Below are 22,813 nucleotides of genomic sequence, written 5' to 3'. Positions count from 1 at the left end.
CTAGAGGCCGGCCAAACCCTAGGTGGCCGAACCCTAGGTGGGCCGAGCTCTAGGAGGCCGAAACCCTAGGGTGGCCGAATCCCTAGGGAGGCCAAACTCCTTCCTTTGCTTCTTTCTTGTTCTTCAAGTCATTTGTTTCCAGAACATTCCTATGCCCTAATTCCAGAACATTCCAAACCCTAATCCTCTCTACTATAAATACTCTCATTCATTCAACATTAATGGTTGACACACACATCTACATATTTCAAAGAGAGAAAAATATTTTTAAGCAAAAATCATTTGAGCTTTAATTCATATTTTCATATTTGCTTATACAAAAATCACGCATCAATTTGTCAATCACTCGAAGAAAAATCGTTATTGGATATTAAATACACAAGGATAGTATACTCACTCGCATAACGTGAGATTAGTATTTATCGTTGTATTTTTCTTATTAACGTAAGAGCAACCTAGAGTATTTAGCGATACTCAACTTGAGTTATAATCATATAGTTGATTATACGAGTGGATTGGTAATTTTTGTAATCCGGAGAAAGGTACTAAAAATTATTAATCGAGAATAGTGGACGTAGGTTTCGACTTGTGAAACTGAACCACTTCAAAATCCTGTGTGTCTCTCTTTCTCTCTCTCTTTATTATTGTTATTTCGATTTTGCATATTATTGTTAATAATTTAATTAGTTGATTTTAATCAATAAAATCAAGTAATTAATTTATATCATATATTTCGAAAAAGTGGTCATCGTTTTTAATACTCAATTCACCCCCCCCTCTTTCGTATTCGATCAATAGACTCCACAATTGGTATCAGAGCCTCGTGCTCTTGATCGCCTAATGACTAGAGTTGATCGATTTTTTTTTGTAGTCTATTTATCGTTTTTTTTTCCATTTGCATTTATTTTTTATCAAATGGATTCCAAACACCTAAAGTGTCCTATATTCAATGGGAAGAACTATGGTTTATGGAAAAATATGATGACCCACTTCATTAAGGGAAACGATTGGGAGTGTTGGTTGATTATCAAGAATGGTCCTAATAAGATCTTACTTGCAACCGTGAATGGCACTACCGTCGAAAAAAAAGAAAGAAGAAGACTATATTGAGGCGGATTATAAAAAGGCCGAGAAGAATTCAAAAGCAATAAGCTTATTGCAAAACGGTATGATTGCCTTTGATTCGATCGTTTCTCAACCAGTTCATCTGCCAAGGAAATATGGGATGGTCTAGAATTAGCCTATGAGGGAACCACTTTTGTCAAAAAGCAACGTATGGCATTACTAATGCGAAAATACGAGCTGTTTGCCATGGAGCAAAACGAGTCGTTGATAGCATGTCCTCTCGCTTTTCTAGCATCATCAATGAGCTAAAGAATTTAGGAAAAACTTTTGACTCTGAGGAAATTGCTAGAAAAATACTCGGAAGTATGTCTCATGAGATGGAGACATAAAGTATCTGTCATAGAAGAATGTAAGGACCTAACTTCATTATCCTATCAGGAGCTACTCGGAACCCTAATGGCTCACGAGATTACTCGAATCGGGATGAGGAGGAAGTTAGTACAAGCAAAAAGATAGCCTTACAAGTTTGAGTCTAGCAAAGTTGATGATTCTTGAGATATTGAAGATGAAGCTGTATTGTTTGTTAAACGTCTTAGGAAAAAGCCCTTCTTTCAAAATCAAAATAAGACAAATAACAAATCAAAGCAAACCCCTAAGAAATCGTTTGAGTCAAAAGGATCCTTCTCTAATCGTGGATGCTTCAAGTGTGGTGATAATGATCACATGATCAAAGATTGCCCTACATGGAAGAAAATTAAAGACAAAAATCTGCGTGACAAAACAAAGAAAGAATTCAGGCAAGTTATGATGGCATATTGTTGGGGAGACTTGGACTTTGAAGATGGCGAATCCGAAGATGAAGAAGAAACTGCCAACGTTTGTCTAAGTAACGTCAGTCTTGACCTATTCTCCGAAAGCGACAACGAAAGCAATGCTTCAAATTCTGAGAGATGTCTTGTTGGAAATTGATTGATTCGAGAGGATGATGAGGTAAATTATCTTGACCTTAAAAAGCGTGTTAGGAAACTTTCTAAAGATAATTTACTTAAGTGTTGTGAACATTCCCTTGATCATTGTCATGAACAAAGTCTAGAGTTAAAAGACCTTAAGGAACAGATCTTAGATATTCTTTGAGGAAAACCAACTTCGAAAGCCAACGCCAAAAACTCAAATCTAAAGTTATGGCTACTCCAGCTACAACTTCGGACATGACAAATCTTTGAGAAGAACGCTCTTGAATCAAAAGTTAAAGCTAGTGATGCTATAACTTCAGAGCTTAAACTCAACATTAAGCATCTTCAAGCTAAAGTTACTGACTAGTGATGCTATAACCGAGTTGAAGAAAGTCAATGAAATCTTAAAAGATGAGCTTAATGGCAAAGATAGTGTGGTTTAGAACACAAGAGAGAAATTGTATTTCTCTCTAAGCAATTAGAAGAAGCTAGTAATAGCATGTCCAAACTTAAGGAACAACATGAAATTGAGAAACGTGTCTTAAATGAACGGTTTGATAAATTTCGTGATAACTTTGAGAAAGGTAGCTCTTCCAAGGATTCAAATGAAGATCATTCAAAATGTGAAAAAGAAATTGAGTCCTTGAAAGAATTACTTTTACATGCTCGAAAGGTTCATGATAAGTGGGAAGGAAGCACAAAGGTTTTAAACTTCCTTCTTGAACAATCCGACAATAACATGAAGATGGGACTTGGTCATGAATGTTATAGCCGTAGAGACCATGATAAATGCAAATCCAATCCTTCGAAAATGATTTGAGAAAAAAAGAAAATACGTTAATCTTCGAATACTTGATTTGCAATTACTGTGGCTCTACTGGACATATACAAGTCAACTGTGTCAAACTTGCTTGGGATAAGAAAAAGAATGTCGAAACTGCTAAGACTTGTGATTTCATAGTAGAAGATGATGTTTCTACTATAGATGAGCCTAACGACAACGAAGAGCGTAATAATGAGTTTAGATGGACTTATGATTTGGCTTTTGATTACTCATCTATTCCTTCAAAATCAACCAAAACAAATGAGAATCGAAAGCAAACGTTCAAGCCCAAAGTTCAAAACCCTAAACCTAGAGCGTCTCATGAAGGTACTAGACCTAGAGCTACTTTTGTTAGAGCAAAACCTAAAGTACCTTATGTTCCGATTGTTAGACAACCCAATGTCAAAGCCAAAAGAATAATAAGACAAGTATGGGTTAGAAAGGATCAAATATATAGAATTACTAACCATAAAGGACCCAACCTAGCTTGGGTACCTAAGAGTTGTATTTGATACATTTGCAGGTAGAAGTGAAAGAAAATAATCTATGGTATCTCGACAGTGGATGCTCGAGACACATGACAGGAGACAGAAATCTTTTTCTTTCACTAGAGCCCTTCTTTGGTGGCAAGGTTACCTTTGGAGATAACAAGAAGGGTACGATTATTGGAGTAGGAAAAATTGGAATTTCAGCCTCTCATTCAATTGATAAAGTATATCTGGTAAGTGGTCTTAAACATAATTTACTTAGTATCTCTCAATTATGTGACAAAGGAAATAGAGTTGTTTTTCATGCCGATGTTTGTCGTATCATAATTGAAGGTACTAGTAACGTTTTACTTGAGGGTCACCGTATGAGGAATGTGTATATGATTGACTTAAATGTTGTCAATACAAATTCCTTTGCGTGTATGAAAGTAACTTCCGATGAGTCTTGCTTGTGGCACAAGAGGTTTGCACACGTTAGTCCAACTATTTTAAAGAAACTTAAGTCCATGGATTTAGTTGAAGGCTTGCCCTCAATTAATTTCGAGCAAGAGACAATGTGTGACTCATGTGCCCGTTGCAAACATGTTAGATCCTCTTTTAAACCTAAAAGAATAGTTAGCACTAAACGACCACTTGAGATGGTTCACATGGATTTATGTGGACCTATGAGAGTTAGAAGCCGTGGTGGATCAAAGTATGTATTTGTCCTAGTCGATGATTACTCAAGGTACGTCTGGCCAATCTTTCTTTCTTCTAAAGATGAAACTTTCGATGAATTTGTGGTATTAATGAAGCTTGCCCAAAATAGATATGATAATAAGCTTATTTCGATTCGGACGGATCACGGCACGGAATTTGATAATCAATTATTTATAGAATATTGTAGGGAAAATGGTGTGGGGCATAACTTCTCCGCACCACGTACCCCACAACAAAATGGTGTCGTGGAACGTATGAATCGAACCCTAGAGGATATGGCTCGTACTATGCTTTTGTGTAGTGGCCTTCCTAGAAGCTTTTGGGCAGAAGCTGTTAGTACCGCATGCTATGTGCATAATAGAGCTATGATCCGACCTGTTTTGAAAAAGACTCCCTATGAACTTTTAAGAGGGAGAAAACCCAATATATCACACCTCCGTTGCTTCGGGAGCAAATGCTTTGTTCATAATAATGGAAAAGAAAATTTAGGAAAATTTGACCCCCGAAGTGATGAAGCTGTTTTTCTGGGATATTCGGATCATAGTAAAGCTTACAAAGTGTTCAATAAAAGAACTTTGCGCATAGAAGAAAGTGTTCATGTTCGCTTTGACGAAGATAATGTGCTTGATAAAGCTGAACAGGAAGAAGAGGATCCAGATGAGCCCGATTTCTTTTTAGCAAGAAATGAGCCCTTAAATGAAGAAGAAGATATTCAAGGTATCAATGATGAACTAGAAAATTCTGCAAACAATCCTAAGAGAAGTGATGAGTCCATAGTTAATGATACTATTGATCCTTCCTTGGATAAAGAAAAAGATCTCGAAGTTATACCTAATGATGTTGTAACTTCCGATCCAAATCATGATATTTCTAATGAAGTTAGTGATGCTTCTGAAGAAAATCCCGAGTCCAACTCAGGGGGAACAAATCATGATTTGTCGTCTGCAGATGATGCTAGTCCATCAAATGATAATGAGCCTAGAGTTCTCAAAAAGTGGAAACATCAAAGCTCCCACCCTTTGGACAAAATCCTAGGGGATCTAGAGCAAGGCATTAAAACTAGAAGGTCCTTGAATAATTTCTGCTCGTTCTTTTCGTTTCTATCAACCATTGAACCTACCAATATTAAGGAAGCTCTTGCTGAACCTGATTGGATAACCGCTATGCAAGAAGAGCTTCAACAATTCGAACGCAATAAGGTATGGCACTTAGTGCCACGACCTAGTGATCGAACTGTTATTGGTACTAGATGGGTGTTTAGAAACAAATTGGACGATACAGGACTTATTACAAGAAATAAGGCACGACTAGTTGTCCAAGGCTACAATCAACAGGAAGGGATCGATTATGATGAGACCTTTGCACCTGTAGCAAGACTTGAGGCTATACGTCTCATTATTGCCTTTGCTGCTCATAAAGGAATGAAACTGTTCCAAATGGACGTTAAGACAGCATTTCTTAATGGTTATTTGGAGGAAGAAGTCTATGTAGAACAACCTCCCGGATTTTTAGATAGCAAGTTTCAAAACCACGTTTATAAATTAGACAAAGCTTTATATGGTTTGAAACAAGCTCCAAGGGCATGGTATGACAGATTATCCAAGTTTTTGTTACAAAATAATTTTACAAGAGGGTCTGTCGATAAAACCTTGTTCCTAAAATCCGAGGGTTCAAATTTACTTGTTGTGCAAATTTATGTAGACGATATTATATTCGGTTCTACTAATGAAAAATTATGCAAGTATTTTTCCGATCTAATGACTTCGAGTTTGAAATGAGCATGATGGGAGAACTGGAAGTACTTTTAGGCTTACAAATTCAACAAACAAAAGATGGTATAAAGATACACCAACAGAAATATATCAAGGAACTAATCCGAAAGTTCGGTATGGAAAATGCAAAATCATACGATACACCTATGGTACCAGAAAAGAAGATGACTATAGATGAACATGGTAAGTGTGTCGATGAGACTACATATCGAGGTATGATTGGTTCACTTTTATATTTAAGCGCAAGTCGTCCGATATAATGTTTAGCGTATGTGTTTGTGCTCGATTTCAATCGTGTCCTAAAGAATCACATATGATTGCAGTTAAACGTATCTTGAGATATTTAATTGGTACATCTAATTTATATTTATGGTATCCACTTGAGTGTAATTTCGATCTAGTAGGATATTCAGATGCAGATTATGCAGGATGTTCTTTAGATAGGAAAAGCACTTCTGGGTATGCAACGTTTGTTGGACCTTGTATTATTACATGGGGATCAAAGAAGCAAAATTCAGTTGCAATGTCTACTCCTTGAAGCCGAGTATGTATCTCAGGACTGGTATGTTCTCAATTACTTTGGTTAAAGCAACAACTATGTGATTATGGTATTAATGTAGGTCGTATGCCTATTATGTGTGACAATACGAGTGCTATAGTAATTTCTAAGAACCCCGCCAAAGACTCGAGGACCAAACATATAGATATTCGACACCATTTTCTACGGGATCATGTAGAGAAAGGCAACATTTCACTTGAATTTTGTAGTCTTGAAAGGCAATGGGTGATATCTTGACTAAGGCATTAGCTAGAAAACGCTTTGAGTTATTGAGACTTGAGATTGGTTTAATTAGTGATAATTAAATCCGTCATAATTATGTCCGGGAACTGAATGGTAGCTAGGAAGATAAGATTGTACGATTGTGTCCGTATATTTTTGTTGCAAGTTTAATTATGTTAAATAATATTTATTTTACGTGTTATATCTTGCTTATGTGTATGATAGTATTTTATATTCTGCGTAATCACATTTCCTTACAAAAATCGACAAAATCTACAATAAACTGCCTTAATATAATAAAGATAATTCTATCTTATTATATTCCTCCACAAATCCTGCCTAAACTCCATCAAAGATTTTCTTTCCTAATTTTATATCAAATAAGAGATAATGCCAAAAACAAAAAAAAAAAAAAAAAAAAAAAAAAAAAAAAAAAAGGTGCGAAAAAAAAAAAAAAAAAAAAAAAAAAAAAAAAAAAAAAAAAAAAAAAAAAAAAAAAAAAAAAAAAAAAAAAAAAAAAAAAAAAAAAAAAAAAAAAAAAAAAAAAAAAAAAAAAAAAAAAAAAAAGAAGATGCCGAAAAAAAAAAAAGGGAAAGGCATTAAAGAAATAAGGAAATTGGTATTATTCTCTATCTTTTAAGGAAACCTAATCTTACCTTAACCCAAATTCCTTATACTATATATACCCCTTTAATCTCACCATAATTCTCATCAATCATAATTCTCTAAACCCTAATTACCTTTTACTACTTTCTATAATTCTCACAATGACTAATCAACCTACAACCCGTTTTCAATCAAAGAAACATGTTGTTATTCGAAAGAAGGTAAGCCAATCACCACCTCGCACCCGCTCCACCTCACCGGCCGACCGCCCTCGTTCCCCACGGACTGCCGCCGACCAACCGGCCAACCTCACCAAGCGTCGAAAGTTGTTTAAGGGTAAGGGAAAGATGGTTTCGGAAACTGAGGTAAGTTCTAAGACTGAGAACTATAAACTGCAAGATGGTTCTTCACGTATTCTTTACGCACAGCATATGGATGACTACACCAACAATGGACTAAATAATCTTAGACTAACTCAAGGAGAAAGAAGAGATGTCAATCAAGTTGCTCAATATCGCATTCATGCAGGAAGAGTTTATACGATTGATTGGTTAAAGAAATATAAAGCACTTGGGTTCTTCAGAAATTTTCTCAAAGATCAAGGATGGGAAAATATTGTTGCTGTAAGTGGTCCTGTCTTTCCTATTGAGGTATATCAATTTTATGCTTCTGTTCATCTTAAGGAAGGAAATTTATTTGCTGTGGTCAATGAGACTTCCATAAAAGTCTCACCTGGTGATTTCTGCGACTTGGCTCGAGTTCCTGAAGGAGGAACTGAGATCAATCCAAGCGTAGAATGGGGAGGTATGTTACCTAAAAAAAAGGTTGATAGTGAAACGGTATTTCAAACCAGATGCTACTTCGTCTGAGACTATCCTAGCTGCGAAGTTGTCACCTAAATTGAGGTTCTTTTTGAACTTTCTTTGGAGTACTATTGTCCCTAGAAAAGAAGGTAGAGATAAATTCGGGGCACATGAGATGATTATTATGAAGGCTTGGCTTGAAGAAGAAAAGGTTAGTCTACCCTTGCTTGTGTTTCATAAAATTATACAAGCTAGTGTAACGGCTAAGATGGATGATTTTGCTTCTACTTTGAGTTTGCCTTATGGGAATTGGATATCTCGAATTTTGGAGAAGAAAGGAGTGATTGGGAAGCAGAGTTATGGCGTTATCACTAATGACGAGATGAGCGATCTTTATTTATCTTATATGAAGCTCGTTATTAATGGCAACGAATTAGGTTTTGAGATAAAAGGAGAAAAGGGAGAAAAGGAAGGAAAAAGCAATGTGAATTTTGATATGTTGGATTCAAAGATGGATTCAAACTTTACTTCTATTCTTGGACGGATTAATGAACAAGACAAGAAATTGGAAGAATTGTTTGACCTAATTACAAAGCAAAGGAGAATTGATACTAGTGGACCAAGTGAAGTTAGCAATGCTCACATCAAGACCGTGTTGTCACGGTTTGATACACGGCTCGAAAGTGTCTTCAAGGCCGCCGTGCGCACTCACTCCGAGTCTACTCAAATAAAGGATGGTATGGCTAGTTTGGTTAAGTTTGGTGATGATCTTTTGCAATCTGGGAAGGAGATGAGGTCTGAGATGCAAACTATATATGAAGCAGTTAAAGCAATGACCTTGAGGATTGGAAACTTTGATACTCGATTAACTGCTCAAGCTGCACTTCTAGACCATTGTCATGCGCGACTCGAGGACTTGGAGTACCGTACCCGTCCTAGGTCGAACCCACCAAGCCCACGATACCCTTGACCGATTTGCCCTAATCCTTTCACCTTAGCCTTATCTTTTATATCCTTGCTCACAATAAAAAAATCCATTCTTATGGATATTAGCTTTTTCATTTCCGCATTATTCCTTGTGTGATTTCAGTTTATAATATTATTATGCTACTTAAGAACTAGATTGCGTTTAATATAATATGATTTTCATGATTATTTCTTGTTTCATAATATATTATTCTGGTCGTTTTATGTTTGTTCTTATCTTTTCAATGATGCCAAGAGGGGGAATTGTTTTTATGATTTGCGACCGTCTCAACGTTAATTCTCTCATGGCGTTCTATAGTTATAACTTTGAAGAGATCTTTAGTTTCTGCGCTCAACTGTTCTATAATTTGGGAAGTATTATGTTGAGGGGGAACTAGACTTAGACACAAATCATAGGAGACTTGTCATCATCAAAAAGGGGGAATTTGTTGGACCTCTAGTCCTAATTAATTGTTTTGATAATGACAGTAATGATTTGTATGTGAACTTAATATATAAACATATGCGTGTAATTGTGTGCTTAAGTCTTTATTTAGAAAGGAACAATTACAATGACGCAAGCTTGAAGTTTGGACCAAGGAGGTACAACTTCAAATACATTTGATCGATGCATTCAAGCGAGATCAAGATTGGAAATCAACCACGAGACTCAAGATGAAGAGACTTGTGAAGAGACGATTCGTGTACTGAAGATCTACTGAAGATTAGATAGTATAGGTCGTCATTCGGTAATGGTTTTACTTTGTTTGATTTAAAGGTTAGTGAAGTTATGACCTAATAGACATAACTTCATTGCTAGACAAAAATGATGCGTTAATTTTTGGAAAATATATTTTTAATGGTTTATAAAAATAAGAGAGTATTTATTTGGTTGGAATTAATTAATTAGAATTTAAGTTAAATAAACTATTGGTTTGTAACACGATATTTATATCGTCATGCAACCTAGGGCTTTAACTAAATTCTATCTCGATTTGTTGCGGGCTAAAGAAGCAAGTAATGGACCGATGGAGGCCTAGAGGCCGGCCAAACCCTAGGTGGCCGAACCCTAGGTGGGCCGAGCTCTAGGAGGCCGAAACCCTAGGGTGGCCGAATCCCTAGGGAGGCCAAACTCCTTCCTTTGCTTCTTTCTTGTTCTTCAAGTCATTTGTTTCCAGAACATTCCTATGCCCTAATTCCAGAACATTCCAAACCCTAATCCTCTCTACTATAAATACTCTCATTCATTCAACATTAATGGTTGACACACACATCTACATATTTCAAAGAGAGAAAAATATTTTTAAGCAAAAATCATTTGAGCTTTAATTCATATTTTCATATTTGCTTATACAAAAATCACGCATCAATTTGTCAATCACTCGAAGAAAAATCGTTATTGGATATTAAATACACAAGGATAGTATACTCACTCGCATAACGTGAGATTAGTATTTATCGTTGTATTTTTCTTATTAACGTAAGAGCAACCTAGAGTATTTAGCGATACTCAATCTGAGTTATAATCATATAGTTGATTATACGAGTGGATTGGTAATTTTTGTAATCCGGAGAAAGGTACTAAAAATTATTAATCGAGAATAGTGGACGTAGGTTTCGACTTGTGAAACTGAACCACTTCAAAATCCTGTGTGTCTCTCTTTCTCTCTCTCTTTATTATTGTTATTTCGATTTTGCATATTATTGTTAATAATTTAATTAGTTGATTTTAATCAATAAAATCAAGTAATTAATTTATATCATATATTTCGAAAAAGTGGTCATCGTTTTTAATACTCAATTCACCCCCCCCCCCCCCCTCTTTCGTATTCGATCAATAGACTCCACAGTGTTAACTCGAATCGAGTCCGACTGTGAATTTTCGTTATCTAACGGAGTACTCATTAGTAATGAGTACTCCGTTAGATAGTCATTAGTATTGATTAAACCTCGTGAAAATTACTCAGTATTTTAAAACCAAGAACACTCTACAAGAAATTGCTCTTGGAAGGCTTGTAGAAATTTTACCAAGTTTTAAACACTAGACTCTATCCTTACGGGCGTATTTTCTCCATATTATCTTAACCTAGATATTTATTTGACCAGGTAACCGGCAGCCGCTACCTTAACCTAGATATTTTAGCTTTCGTAAATTCAGAGTTCTCCTCCCTTACATTTAAGCATCAACTTTTAGTACGTTTTTTTTACCGGCCCTAATTTTTCTCAATATGGACGACCTCCGACAATTGATCACCGATCAAACCCACGTGTCACTCAAAATCGCACACCACGTGGCATCAACCAATTCATCGCCGACCAACATAGTATTCTCCCCACTCTCACTTCACGTGATACTCGGCCTTATCGCAGCCGGGTCATCCGGGTCGACCCGGGACGAGTTACTATCCGTTCTCGGGTCGCACTCCATCGATGACCTCAACAAGCTTTTCTCGGAAATCGTGCCGCTTGTGTTTGCAGATGGGAGTACGTCAGGTGGGCCCAAGTTAAGGTTCGCTAACGGAGTTTGGGTTGATGAAAGTTTGCCGTTTAAACCCGAGTTTAAACGGGTCGTTGAGGATTTGCATAAAGCTTCGTGTTCTCAAGTTGACTTTCTCCACAATGTAAGTCTCTAGTTTGTTTGTTTTAATGCGATAGCGTTTGTAGATGTCAGTTAACTTAGTGGACAATGTTATAAAACGACATGGTAAACAAGCAATTACCTAAACATCCAAATGTCTTGTAATTCTAGAGAAAAAGGATTCATAATAATGGGTTTTTGAGTTTTTGTATATTTTTTTTTTTAATTCTGTAGCGTTTATAAACTAAATTTTAGTTTTATATTTAATTTTTTTGAATAAATGAACTCAAAAACTTTATAATAAAACTTACAATTTTTAAATTTATACTCAAAAACATCATTTTAATGTGCAAAAAGTATATCATCTAATGTAGTGGAGTAATCTAATGTATAATCCAGTTACTAGTGATCCTTTGTGTTCAATTGTTGTTGTGCTCGTGACTTCTTGTGATCGTGTGTTACAATTGCATATATGAACAAATTCGAATTAGGTCGTGTCGTCTGATGGTCATTTGAATTAAATCCGATAACATATAACCAGAAGCGGGGCAGAACGCAGAATCAAGAATAAAAAATACTCCGTATATGGGTTTTTCTAACAATTGCCCTGAATCTTTTAGTTATACTTGTAGTGTTGTTTTAATTTGTGATCAACCCGTCTCGCGTATCTGTCTCGCCAAACTTGAATTGTAAAGGCTTAGATTACATTTCAATTTTTAGTAGATTTTATGAAGATAATGTTAATTTAATTAATTAATTAGTATAATACTGAATTACTATCGAAGATGTTTTGGCTAAGACGGAGGTATCCTGGACAATAGGTCTCAGGGTTCGATTCCTCCTCCACTTTTGTAATACGACTAAGTGCGCGTTTCGTTGAATAAAAAAAAAAATATTGAATTACTGATCACATGAATTTTTTTTTTTTGACTGAAGGCAGATGAAGTAGCTTCTGAAGTGAATTCATGGGCGGAGAAACAGACAGGCGGCCTCATTAAAGATTTGCTACCTCCTGGATCAGTTGATAACATGACGAGGCTTATATTTACAAATGCATTGTACTTTAAGGGAGCATGGAATCAGACGTTTGATCCATCGGAAACAAAAGAAAACGACTTCCATCTCCTCGATGGCACCTCGGTCAAAGTGCCTTACATGACCAGCGACCGATATCAGTTTGTCAGGACATTTGATGGTTTCAAAGTTCTTCAACTACGTTACCAGAATGGGAAGGGAAAGCGTTACTTCTCCATGTATTTCTTTCTGCCAGATGAAAAAGACGGATTGTTAGCGTTATCTGAGAGAGTGGCTTCTGAACCCGGTTTCCTAGATAAACACCTTCCGTTCAGGGAAGCTAAACTTAGCAATTTTAAACTCCCACGGTTTAAAATATCATTCGGGTTTGGAGCTTCTAAGGTTTTGAAGGGTTTAGGAATTAACTTGGCTTTCTCGGGAGGTGGCCTTACCGAGATGGTGGACTCTCCCGAGGGTAAAAACCTTGGTGTCCCGAGCATTTTCCATAAGTCTTTGATTGAGGTGAACGAGGAAGGCACAGAAGCTGCTGCGGTTTCTGTTCTTCGCATAAAGAGACTGTGTTCTAGAGTTGTTGAGAAAATGGACTTTGTGGCTGATCATCCATTCATGTATTTAATCAGAGAGGACATAACTGGAGTCGTGTTGTTCGTCGGACATGTCGTTAACCCTCTCGAGAATTAGGAAAACATTTCATGTTTTTAAGAAACATTTGGCATTATTACCCTTCAGTTCATTTGAGTGCGTGAACAATTTCAATAATTAGCTACTTCGGGCAGGGGCGAGGTCACTATAGGCTTTGGTGTAGCCGCCGCTTCACCAAAGGCGAAAAATTCGGTTAGAATTTCGTGATTTGCTACCAATATTTATTGCTTTCACACTAATTATCTATACACTTTAACTTGAGTATATATTTACTGCTTTGACTTGAGTATATATTCGGTTAGAAACATTTGGCATTATTTACTGCTTTCACACTAACTACTGGTTTTGATATAACTCGAAGGTAGTGGTCGTAGATGTCAGCTAGTTTAACTACTCGGTAAAATTATAATGAGACATGCGTATTTGAATCCTGTTATTATGTGGACATGTTTTCACCCTTTGAAAGTAGATTTGTCAGCATTTGACCTTTTACCCGTTAGGGCTAAGATCCGTAAATGTTAATTACCGCCTTTAAATGACCCGTTTTTTCGGGTTTGCTGATAAATACGAAATTGCGGGTACTAACATCCAATGTATAAACTTAATAAATACGGATTATTATGCAACAATGTACTCCGTATATTCGATTAGATTAGATTAGATTAGATTAAATTAAATTAGATTAGATACAATGAGTGGAGGACCATTCAAGTTGTGATCAAATACGTTTATACTTCCTCTATTCCATATGATAGTTTACGTTTAAACAAGATCTCATATGACTATCTTTTTTATATTATATACGTTAGAAGTTGTATTGAAAATTCTTTTCACCTATAAACAGTGTCAAAAAAGCAAACGTAAACAATTCAATTGAAAAAAAAAAGTAATTCGTATATTATATTCCAGTTAGTCTTGCTGAAGACGGGTAATGCCACTCACAAAACGGATAGGGGGGACAAGGTGGGGGCACCCCCATGTGCTTCCCTCTCTCCTCTATTTGGATCATTTGTGAGAGGAAATGGTATCCGTCACTCCAAAGTGCATCCATCCATCGATTCATACAACACCTTACTATATAGATACACAACACACAAAGTAAACACATAGCGATCCCGACTCATATCCCATGTGACTAGTTCAAAATTGTAGGACGAGTTCGCGACTTTAGGACGTCTCCCAAGCTTTTGCATTAGCTCCTACAACTTCTACCCCGAGTTCATTTTAGTTTGACTCCCTATGTTCATTAGGTTCATTGGTTACCGGTTTCAAGATCGTCGCTCTGATACCACTTTGTGACACCCCATACTCCAAGTGCCTTACCAAGACCACTTAAAGTGACGGATACATGCCGTCTTAGGGATTTTGTGATTATATTCATACATCTCAAGAGACTCACTCAAAAGTATCTCACAAATTCAAATATTCTCCTCCTCTCCACAAAACAAACAAATCAAAGCTAATGGAGAGGGTTGACATGGACCTCCCACAATTGATCACAAACCAAACCCACGTATCAATGAAAATCGCACACCACGTGGCATCATCAGAGTCAACCCCAAAAAACTCAGTATCATCTCCACTCTCTCTGCACGCGATACTCGGCCTGATCGCAGCCGGGTCATCCGGATCGACCCGAGACGAGTTGACCTTGGTTCTTGGGTCGAACTCAATCGATGACGTCAACAAGCTTTTCTCGGAAATCGTGCCACTTTTGTTCGCAGATGGGAGTAAGTCAGGTGGGCCCAAATTGAGCTTCGCTAATGGAGTTTGGGTTGATCAGAGCTTGCCTTTTAAACCCGAGTTTAAACGGGTCGTTCAGGATTTGTATAAGGCTGTTTCTTCTCAAGTTGACTTTCTCACCAATGTAAGCCTCTAATTTGTGTTTTGACTTTTGATATAAATACGGATATGGTTATTCATGGAAGATAGCTAGCTTAACCGGTATGTAAAGTTATAACGGGACTTGGGTTTGATTCCCGTCAGTTGGACATGTTATCATTTATCAAATGGTCACCCCGTCGTCCTTAGAGAGTAGACTTGCGATTTGCCAATAGCTGACCTTTGACCCATTTTTCAGGGTTAAGAATTAAGATCCGTAAATGCTAATGCCCGGCTTGTAAATCGTATTGACCCGTTTTTTCAGGGTCGTAGATGTTCTCTCCTAGAGCTGTTAATGAGACGAGACAGCTCGCGAGCTACTCGAGATTGGCTCGGTCAAAGTTCGGCTCGTATGAGCTCGGGCTCGTGCTCGGCTCGAGAGATTAACGAGTCAAGCCGAGCAAAGGCTGGCTCGACTCGAAAAGCTCGTGAGCGGCTCGAACTTGTGTTATTACATAAGATATTACTCATATTTTATCATGATTATATTTTTGTATCACATATATCAAATATCTCACTGATTTGCCAAATATTTTCATATATAACTTTCGAGTCTTGTTATTTAAAAATATCGAAAGAAAAATAAAATAAGAAAATAAACAGTTTTATATAGGCTCAAATTGGGCTCGAGTTTGGCTCAAGCTCGCGTTAAAGCTCGCAAGTTTTATAACGAGCACATTTTTTTCAAGCTCGGGTAAGCTCGAGATCGGCTCGAGCTCGAGTTTTGGTTCTTAAGCACAAGCCGAGCAAGGCCAAGCTCGGGCTCGGCTCAGCTCGTTAACACCCCTATAAATCTCTCCTATTTAAATCTTGGGATATTCTATCATGTACCTTTGAATTTTTCCGTTTTTAAAGGTGTAACCCTCGTTTTTCATAAAAAAAGTTTGACCGACAATAATTAGCTGTTACGAGTTCATAAAACGGTAATTTTTTTTTTCAAACCAATTAACTCATTAAGGCCTTAAATTTGAAAAAAAAAATTCACCTTTTTTTAAACTCATAACCAATAGTTATGGTTGGTCAAATCTTTTTTAACGAATAAACTTTAACCGACCGTAATTCTCAACTACGAGTTGAGACGTCGGTGAATTTTTTTTCAAATTGAAGACCTAATGAAGACGGTCAATTTGAAAAAAAAAAGTTTTATCGTATTGTGAACTTGTAATTAAGAGTTTTTGACGATCAAAAGTGTTTTTTTCAAAAAAAAAAAAAAAGAAGGTATATCTTAGAAAAATGAAAAAGTTGATTGATACAAAATAGAATTTCTCTTAAATCTTTCATCCATGATGCCTATAATTGGTACTTTCTCATCTTTAGATATCTAAAGTATTCCCTCCAATTCAATATTTGTTTATATTTTATTAAAATACTCAATCTAAAATAATAAAAGTGTAAACTTCATGTTTATATTTCGTGCTCGGTCACAAAATAATAAAAGTATAAACTTCATGTTTATCTTTTATCTCTATGTTACTATTGACTACGACGTAGGGAGTATCAGATTATATTTCAATTTTCAGCAGATTTTATAAATGCGAACGTTAATGTTATACTAGGCCCTTCGGCCATTCCAAAGTAATATGAAGTTATGAACTGCTTAGTAATATCAAAATTGATTGCAATAGAATACTAATCACGTGATGAACTGTTTTTTAATTATTTCTTTTCCGACTGAAGGCAGCTGAAGTAGCTTCTGAAGTGAATTCATGGGCAGAGAAACAGACAAGCGGCCTCATTAAAGATTTGCTACCTTCAGAATCAGTTGATGAGACGACGAAGCTTATATTTGCAAATGCACTGTATTTTAAGGGAGCGTGGAATAAGGCGTTTAATCCATCGAGAACAAAAGAAGACGACTTCCATCTCCTCGATGGCACCTCAGTCAAAGTACCCTACATGCGTAGCTATGAAGACCAGTTTATTAAAACTTGGGACGATTTCAAAGTCCTTCGTCTACCTTACAAGCAAGGCGAGGACAAGCGCCAATTCTCCATGTATTTCCTTCTTCCGAATGAAAAAGACGGTTTATTAGCATTATCTGAGAAAGTAGCTTTTGAACCCGGTTTCCTAGATGAACACCTTCCCGTTTGGGAAGTCGAAGTTGGAGATTTTAGAGTTCCGCGGTTTAAAATATCATTTGGGTTTGAAGCTTCTAACATTTTGAGGGGTTTAGGAATTAACTTGGCTTTCTCGGGAGGTGGCTTGACTGAGATGGTGGAGTCTCCTGAGGGTAAAAACCTTGGCGTCTCGAGCATTTTCCACAAAGCTTTTATTGAGGTGAATGAAGAAGGTACAGAAGCCGCTGCAGCTTCTGTCGGTGTCGTAAGTTTTTGCTCTCTAAGAATTGTTGAGAAAGTGGACTTTGTGGCTGATCATCCATTCATGTATTTGATCAGAGAGGACACGACTGGAGTCGTGTTGTTCGTCGGACATGTCGTGAACCCTCGTGAGAATTAGGAAAACATTTCAAGTTTTCTGCCAAAAACGGAACTGATGGTACTAACAAGTTTATTTTATCGCTTGCCTTTTGCCTTGAGAATTAGGAAAACATTTCAAGTTTGCTGTTCGTCTGACTATGCATTTAGTGACTGAATGATGAAAGATCATCTATTTTGTGACAAAAATCCGAGGATAAAAACTTATTTGGTCGTTCATGAGGTCGATTTCTGGCTAAAATACTGAATTGTGATTTTGATTTTGGCTATTCAATGCATACCCTCAATTTTCTTGCACAATCAATGATCAAAGAGTTGCTTCAATATCTAAGTGCATTTCTTACCCAAAGTTCTTCAGTCTGTCAGGTGCGTAGCGCATCAGCACATGTGTCGACTGTCGACACAACACTACACATTTTCCTCACATGCCAGAGTAGAACCGACACTTTTATCTGATTTTGTATTAAATGCCAGCAGATTTTGTGAAGATGAACCTGTACTAATTAAAAATGAAATGAAAGATTAATGCAATGCGAGATATACAAATGATATGGAATCTGCACTTCATATTGGGTCATTTCAGATTCGAGTTGGAATCTGCGCTTCATATTGGGTCATTTCAGATTCGGGTTTGTTGCTTGTGTAGTTGGTTATTCATGCATACGAATTAGTATGCGCCAATAAGTATTCGATTAAGATTTGATTCGACGAGTTTGGGTCAACTCAAATTGAGGTCAAATACCGGTCTTGTATAATTGTATGTAAAGGTGGCAATCAAGTCAATTAGGTTGGGTTTGGGTCAGGTCAAGCTGGGTAAGGTTATATCGGGTTCGGATTAGGCCAGGTCACCTGATTCTTTCGAGTCTAGTCGGGTTTTGGCCATGGCGTCATCGGGTCAGATCATTTCGGGTCAAGAGGTGTGGGTCGGATTAGGGTCGGGTGATTATCGAGTCCGATTACTTCATCGCATTATTTCAATTTTTGACCATTAAATGTAGTTTGTAACTAGTAATTGGTTTAATTCCTTCATTTTGAACTTAATAATTGTCGGTCATCATTAACGGTCAATATCGGGTCAAGCCAAAATCGGCAAGGTCTGGTTCGAATTCGGGTCACTGATTAATCGGTCGTGTCGGGTTACGGGTCGGGTCGCAAAATTCTTGGGTTCTAACGCGTTGATTTGCTCGAATTTGGATCGGATCATTCGAGATGGGTCAGATTTTCCAGCTTTAATTTTATGTGGGACATATACAGGTCGGATTATTCAAGTCGAGTATATATAATATCAATAGGTCTTGGTATAGACGGGTGGGTCGGAAAGACGGGTAAAGACCTCTAATAAAATGGGTAGGGGGACAAGGTGGGGCACCCCCCATGTGCTTCCCGCTTTATGACAAATGGGTATTTTGTGAGAGGAAATGGTATCCGTCTATACGTATAGACGGATAGTGTCCGTCTATAATGAGAATTTTTGATATAATATATAATCATATTAATCATAATAATCAACATCCCAAGAGACTAATCAAATACTCCCCTCCCACTTTCCAACAAAACAAATCAAAGCTTACCGACATACTTCCTCCATTCAACTTCACTCTACCTATTTGTATTTTGCACAAATATTAAGAAAGGTGGGGTTGGGTGGAAAATATTGTAAATAAATAATGGGGTATAATGTAATTAAGTGGGGTATGAGTGGAAAAGGGTGGAGTTTGATGTAGAAGTAGTGGGGTATGAGTGGCAAATATTGTAAATAAGTAATGGGGTATGAGGACAAAATACTTCCTCCATTCAACTCCACTCTACCTATTTCAATTTTCTACACTATTCACAATTAAACATTCAATTTCAATTTTCTCTCAATCCATAAGTGAAAATATATTCATGTGGGATCTTATTTGATTCGTCTTTACGAGTACATTACAGATATCTAACTTTCATAATTTTTGCAAATACGTAGCTAATGATATTTACCGCGTAAAACACGCGTTGGCAAACGTGAAAAAGTAAAGTGGTAGAGTGGAGTTGAATGGAGGAAGTAGTTATTTGGCATTCCTTTTTAGGAAATAGGTAGAGTGGAGTTGAATGGATGAAAAAGGAAAGATGGTAGAGTGGAGTTGAATGGAGGAAGTAGTTGACATGGACTTCCGACAATTGATCACAAATCAAACCTACGTGTCACTCAAAATCGCACACCACGTGGCAACATCTGAGTCACCCCCAAAAAACTCAATATTATCCCCACTCTCCCTGCACGTGATACTCGGCCTGATCGCAGCCGGATCATCCGGGTCGACCCGGAACGAGATACTCTTGGTTCTCGGACCAAACTCCAACAAGCTTTCCTCAGGACTCGTGCCACATGTCTTTGCAGATGCCAGCTCAGCAGGTGGGCCCAAGTTATGCTTCGCTAATGGAGTTTGGGTTGATCAGAGTTTGCCGTTTAAACCCGGGTTTAAACGGGTTGTCGAAGATTTGTACAAGGCTGTTTCTTCTCAAGTTGACTTTCTCAACAATGTAAGTCTCTAGTTTATGTGTAACGGTAATAGATGTTAGCTAGCTTAACCAATAAAATTATTAAAACACATGCATTTAAATCCCGTCATGGCAACATGTTATCAAATGGTCACCCTTTTAGAGTAGACTTGCCAATAGCTAGTTGACCTTTGGATTTTTGACCCTTTTCACTGTTAGGATCCGTAAATGTTGGTTCCCGACTCGTAATGACCCGTTTTTCCAGGGTCGTAGATGTTAACTAGATTTAAGCAGAACATTTGCTATTGTTGAGTCTTTTACTCCGTAGTTATTACTTTGACCATATTTTTCTTCGTTAATATTCCCTCCGTACCCTACAAATGGTAACGTGGTAAAAAATGAGGTTTTTAAGAAAAGAGGGCAAAAGAAGGGTAAAGAGGGAAGAAAATAGGTGGGGTATGTAATGTAGGCGGTATAACTATTAGACAAACAATGAACAATAAACTTACAGAAGTTGAAGAAAAAGATGTCGTGGCGTGATAGAATCACTGCCCTAAAGTTGAATTTGGCCCGCTCGATACACACGGCCTCTTGGCAACCAACCCCCAGGGTTACACGACGTCCGAGTCTAAGGTGTACGACAAAGACTCGGAATGAGGACTACTTGCAGAACGTTGCCAAATATCAGCTTTATACAAGAGAAATATTTAGAGAGGAATAAAAGAGAGAATAATTGTTGTGTGTCTTTTGTGTGGTAGAGTTGGGGTTTATATAGTAGTGAAATGGGTATGGTAAATCACAAAGTTAGTATCGTAAAATGGTAATTTTAGGATACTACACAATCAATGTTGAAAATCTCATAAATCATGTATGGGAGAATGCACAATCAATTTGGAAAATAATCCCATGACTAAATTGGGAATTACCATTTGCTTCTTTTGAAGCACTACTCCAACATGTAATTGTAGGTTTAATTGTGAGTTAGTAGGTGGGGTATGTAGTGACATTTTATATAAATATTAAATGGATATAAGGATAATTTGATAATGTTATGGGCCAAATAAGAAATGTTACCATTTGTGTGGTACGGCGTATTAGGTAAGTGTTACCATTGGTATGATACGGAGGAAGTATTTACTTACTTGTAAAATTTGTCGTAAAATTGACTTTATTTTATTGACTTTATTTTACTGAGAAAAACTACCTACCTTCTCTTTTCAACCTTCTCTTCTACCTTCTTCTCTCACAAACACTTAAAATACAATATATTGTGCTTCATACACTCACCTTCCAACCCCACACGATATATTATATACTAGTTTAATCGATTGTGAGGTAGTAAAAGAAGAAGGTTGAAGAGAAGGTTGAAAGGAGAAGATACATACCGCTCTTGTTTTACTATAGTAAACGCAACTAAAAGTACTTTATAATTTATAAGTGCCATGTGGTTTAATCTCTTTACGGAGTATCATAATTGAATTTGGTAACAAACGACTAAGGCAGGCCTGTGAGTGTGGAACTAGGAATAAAATGTACATAATAATAACTTTAATAAAAAATTCTATAAGTTGATCATTTAGATAAAAAAGAAATTTTTCTCTGTATGTGAAAAAATAAAACTTTGACGGCCTATAAGATATAACTATTGGCTACGGCCTACGAGTTCCAAAAACCGACAATTTATTTTGATTTTCAAAGTGATACTATAAACTCGACACCTGAAGTGTAAAGGCTGAGAATTTATCAGATTACATTTCAATTATCAGAAGATTTTATAAACAGAAATGTTCATCTTTTATTAGACCTTTGTAGTGCTATATGATTATATGGACCCACATGAACGTTTTTTTTTTTTTTTTTTTTTTTTTTTTTTCCGACTCAAGGCAGATGAAGTAGCTTCTGAAGTGAATTCATGGGCTGAGAAACACACAAATGGCCTCATTAAAGGTTTGCTACCTTCTGGATCAGTTAATTACATGACGAGGCTTATATTTGCAAATGCATTGTACTTTAAAGGAGCATGGAATGAAAAGTTTGATCCATCAAAAACAAAAGAAGACGACTTCCATCTCCTCGATGGCAGCTCAGTCAAAGTGCCCTACATGACCAGCAAGAAAAACCAGTTTATCAGAACTTGTGATGGTTTCAAAGTCCTTAGTCTACCTTACAAGCGAGGCGAAGACAGGCGCCTATTCTCAATGTATTTCCTTCTTCCAGATGAAAAAGACGGTATGTTAGCGTTATCTGAAAAAGTGGCTTCTAAACCCGGTTTCCTAAATGAACACCTTCCAAACGAGAAAGTCGAAGTTGGCGATTTTAGACTTCCGCGGTTCAAAATATCATTTGGGTTTGAAGCTTCTAAGGTCTTGAAGTGTTTAGGAATTAACTCAGCTTTCTCGGGGGGTGGCCTTACCGAGATGGTGGACTCTCCTGAGGCTAAAAAGCTTGTTGTTTCGAGCATTTTCCACAAATCTTTTATTGAGGTGAACGAGGAGGGCACAGAAGCTGCTGCGGCTTCTGGCGTTACCATGATGTTGTTGTGTCTTAGAGAGGAGAAAGTAGTGGACTTTGTGGCTGATCATCCATTCATGTATTTGATCAGAGAGGATACAACTGGGGTCGTGTTGTTCGTCGGACATGTCGTGAACCCTCTTGAGAATTAGGAAAACATTTCAAGTTTCCTGGTAGAAGTGTGTTACCTGATGCATCTTGTGAATGTATTGTGTTTATGCACCTGAAAGTGTGAACTCTGAAGACGTGTGTATTTTTAAATTCAATTAGTCTCACTATAGAGGGATATATCCGTTT

General features: G+C 37.0%; 3 protein-coding genes across 3 annotated transcripts; all 3 read left to right on the top strand.

The window, feature by feature from the left end:
• Positions 1 to 11,114: 11,114 nt before the first annotated feature.
• On the top strand, positions 11,115 to 13,416 carry LOC141607015 (serpin-ZX-like). Its single transcript, XM_074426392.1, has 2 exons — positions 11,115 to 11,577; positions 12,471 to 13,416. The coding sequence occupies exons 1-2, from the start codon at positions 11,185 to 11,187 to the stop codon at positions 13,248 to 13,250; spliced, it is 1,173 nt and encodes a 390-aa protein (XP_074282493.1). The 5' UTR covers positions 11,115 to 11,184; the 3' UTR covers positions 13,251 to 13,416.
• Positions 13,417 to 14,622: 1,206 nt separating this feature from the next.
• LOC141604704 (serpin-ZX-like) lies at positions 14,623 to 17,809 on the top strand. The gene is made up of 2 exons (XM_074423170.1): positions 14,623 to 15,078; positions 16,770 to 17,809. The coding sequence occupies exons 1-2, from the start codon at positions 14,674 to 14,676 to the stop codon at positions 17,547 to 17,549; spliced, it is 1,185 nt and encodes a 394-aa protein (XP_074279271.1). The 5' UTR covers positions 14,623 to 14,673; the 3' UTR covers positions 17,550 to 17,809.
• Positions 17,810 to 19,580: 1,771 nt separating this feature from the next.
• LOC141604705 (serpin-ZX-like) lies at positions 19,581 to 22,813 on the top strand. The gene is made up of 2 exons (XM_074423171.1): positions 19,581 to 20,047; positions 21,889 to 22,813. Exons 1-2 carry the CDS (start codon positions 19,652 to 19,654, stop codon positions 22,666 to 22,668), a joined length of 1,176 nt encoding a protein of 391 aa, XP_074279272.1. The 5' UTR covers positions 19,581 to 19,651; the 3' UTR covers positions 22,669 to 22,813.

The sequence above is a fragment of the Silene latifolia genome, chromosome 10, assembly GCF_048544455.1.
Source record: "Silene latifolia isolate original U9 population chromosome 10, ASM4854445v1, whole genome shotgun sequence".
NCBI lineage: Eukaryota > Viridiplantae > Streptophyta > Magnoliopsida > Caryophyllales > Caryophyllaceae > Silene > Silene latifolia.
The sequence above is the reverse complement of the archived record's forward strand: the minus strand, read 5'-3'. Positions and strand labels throughout refer to the sequence as shown.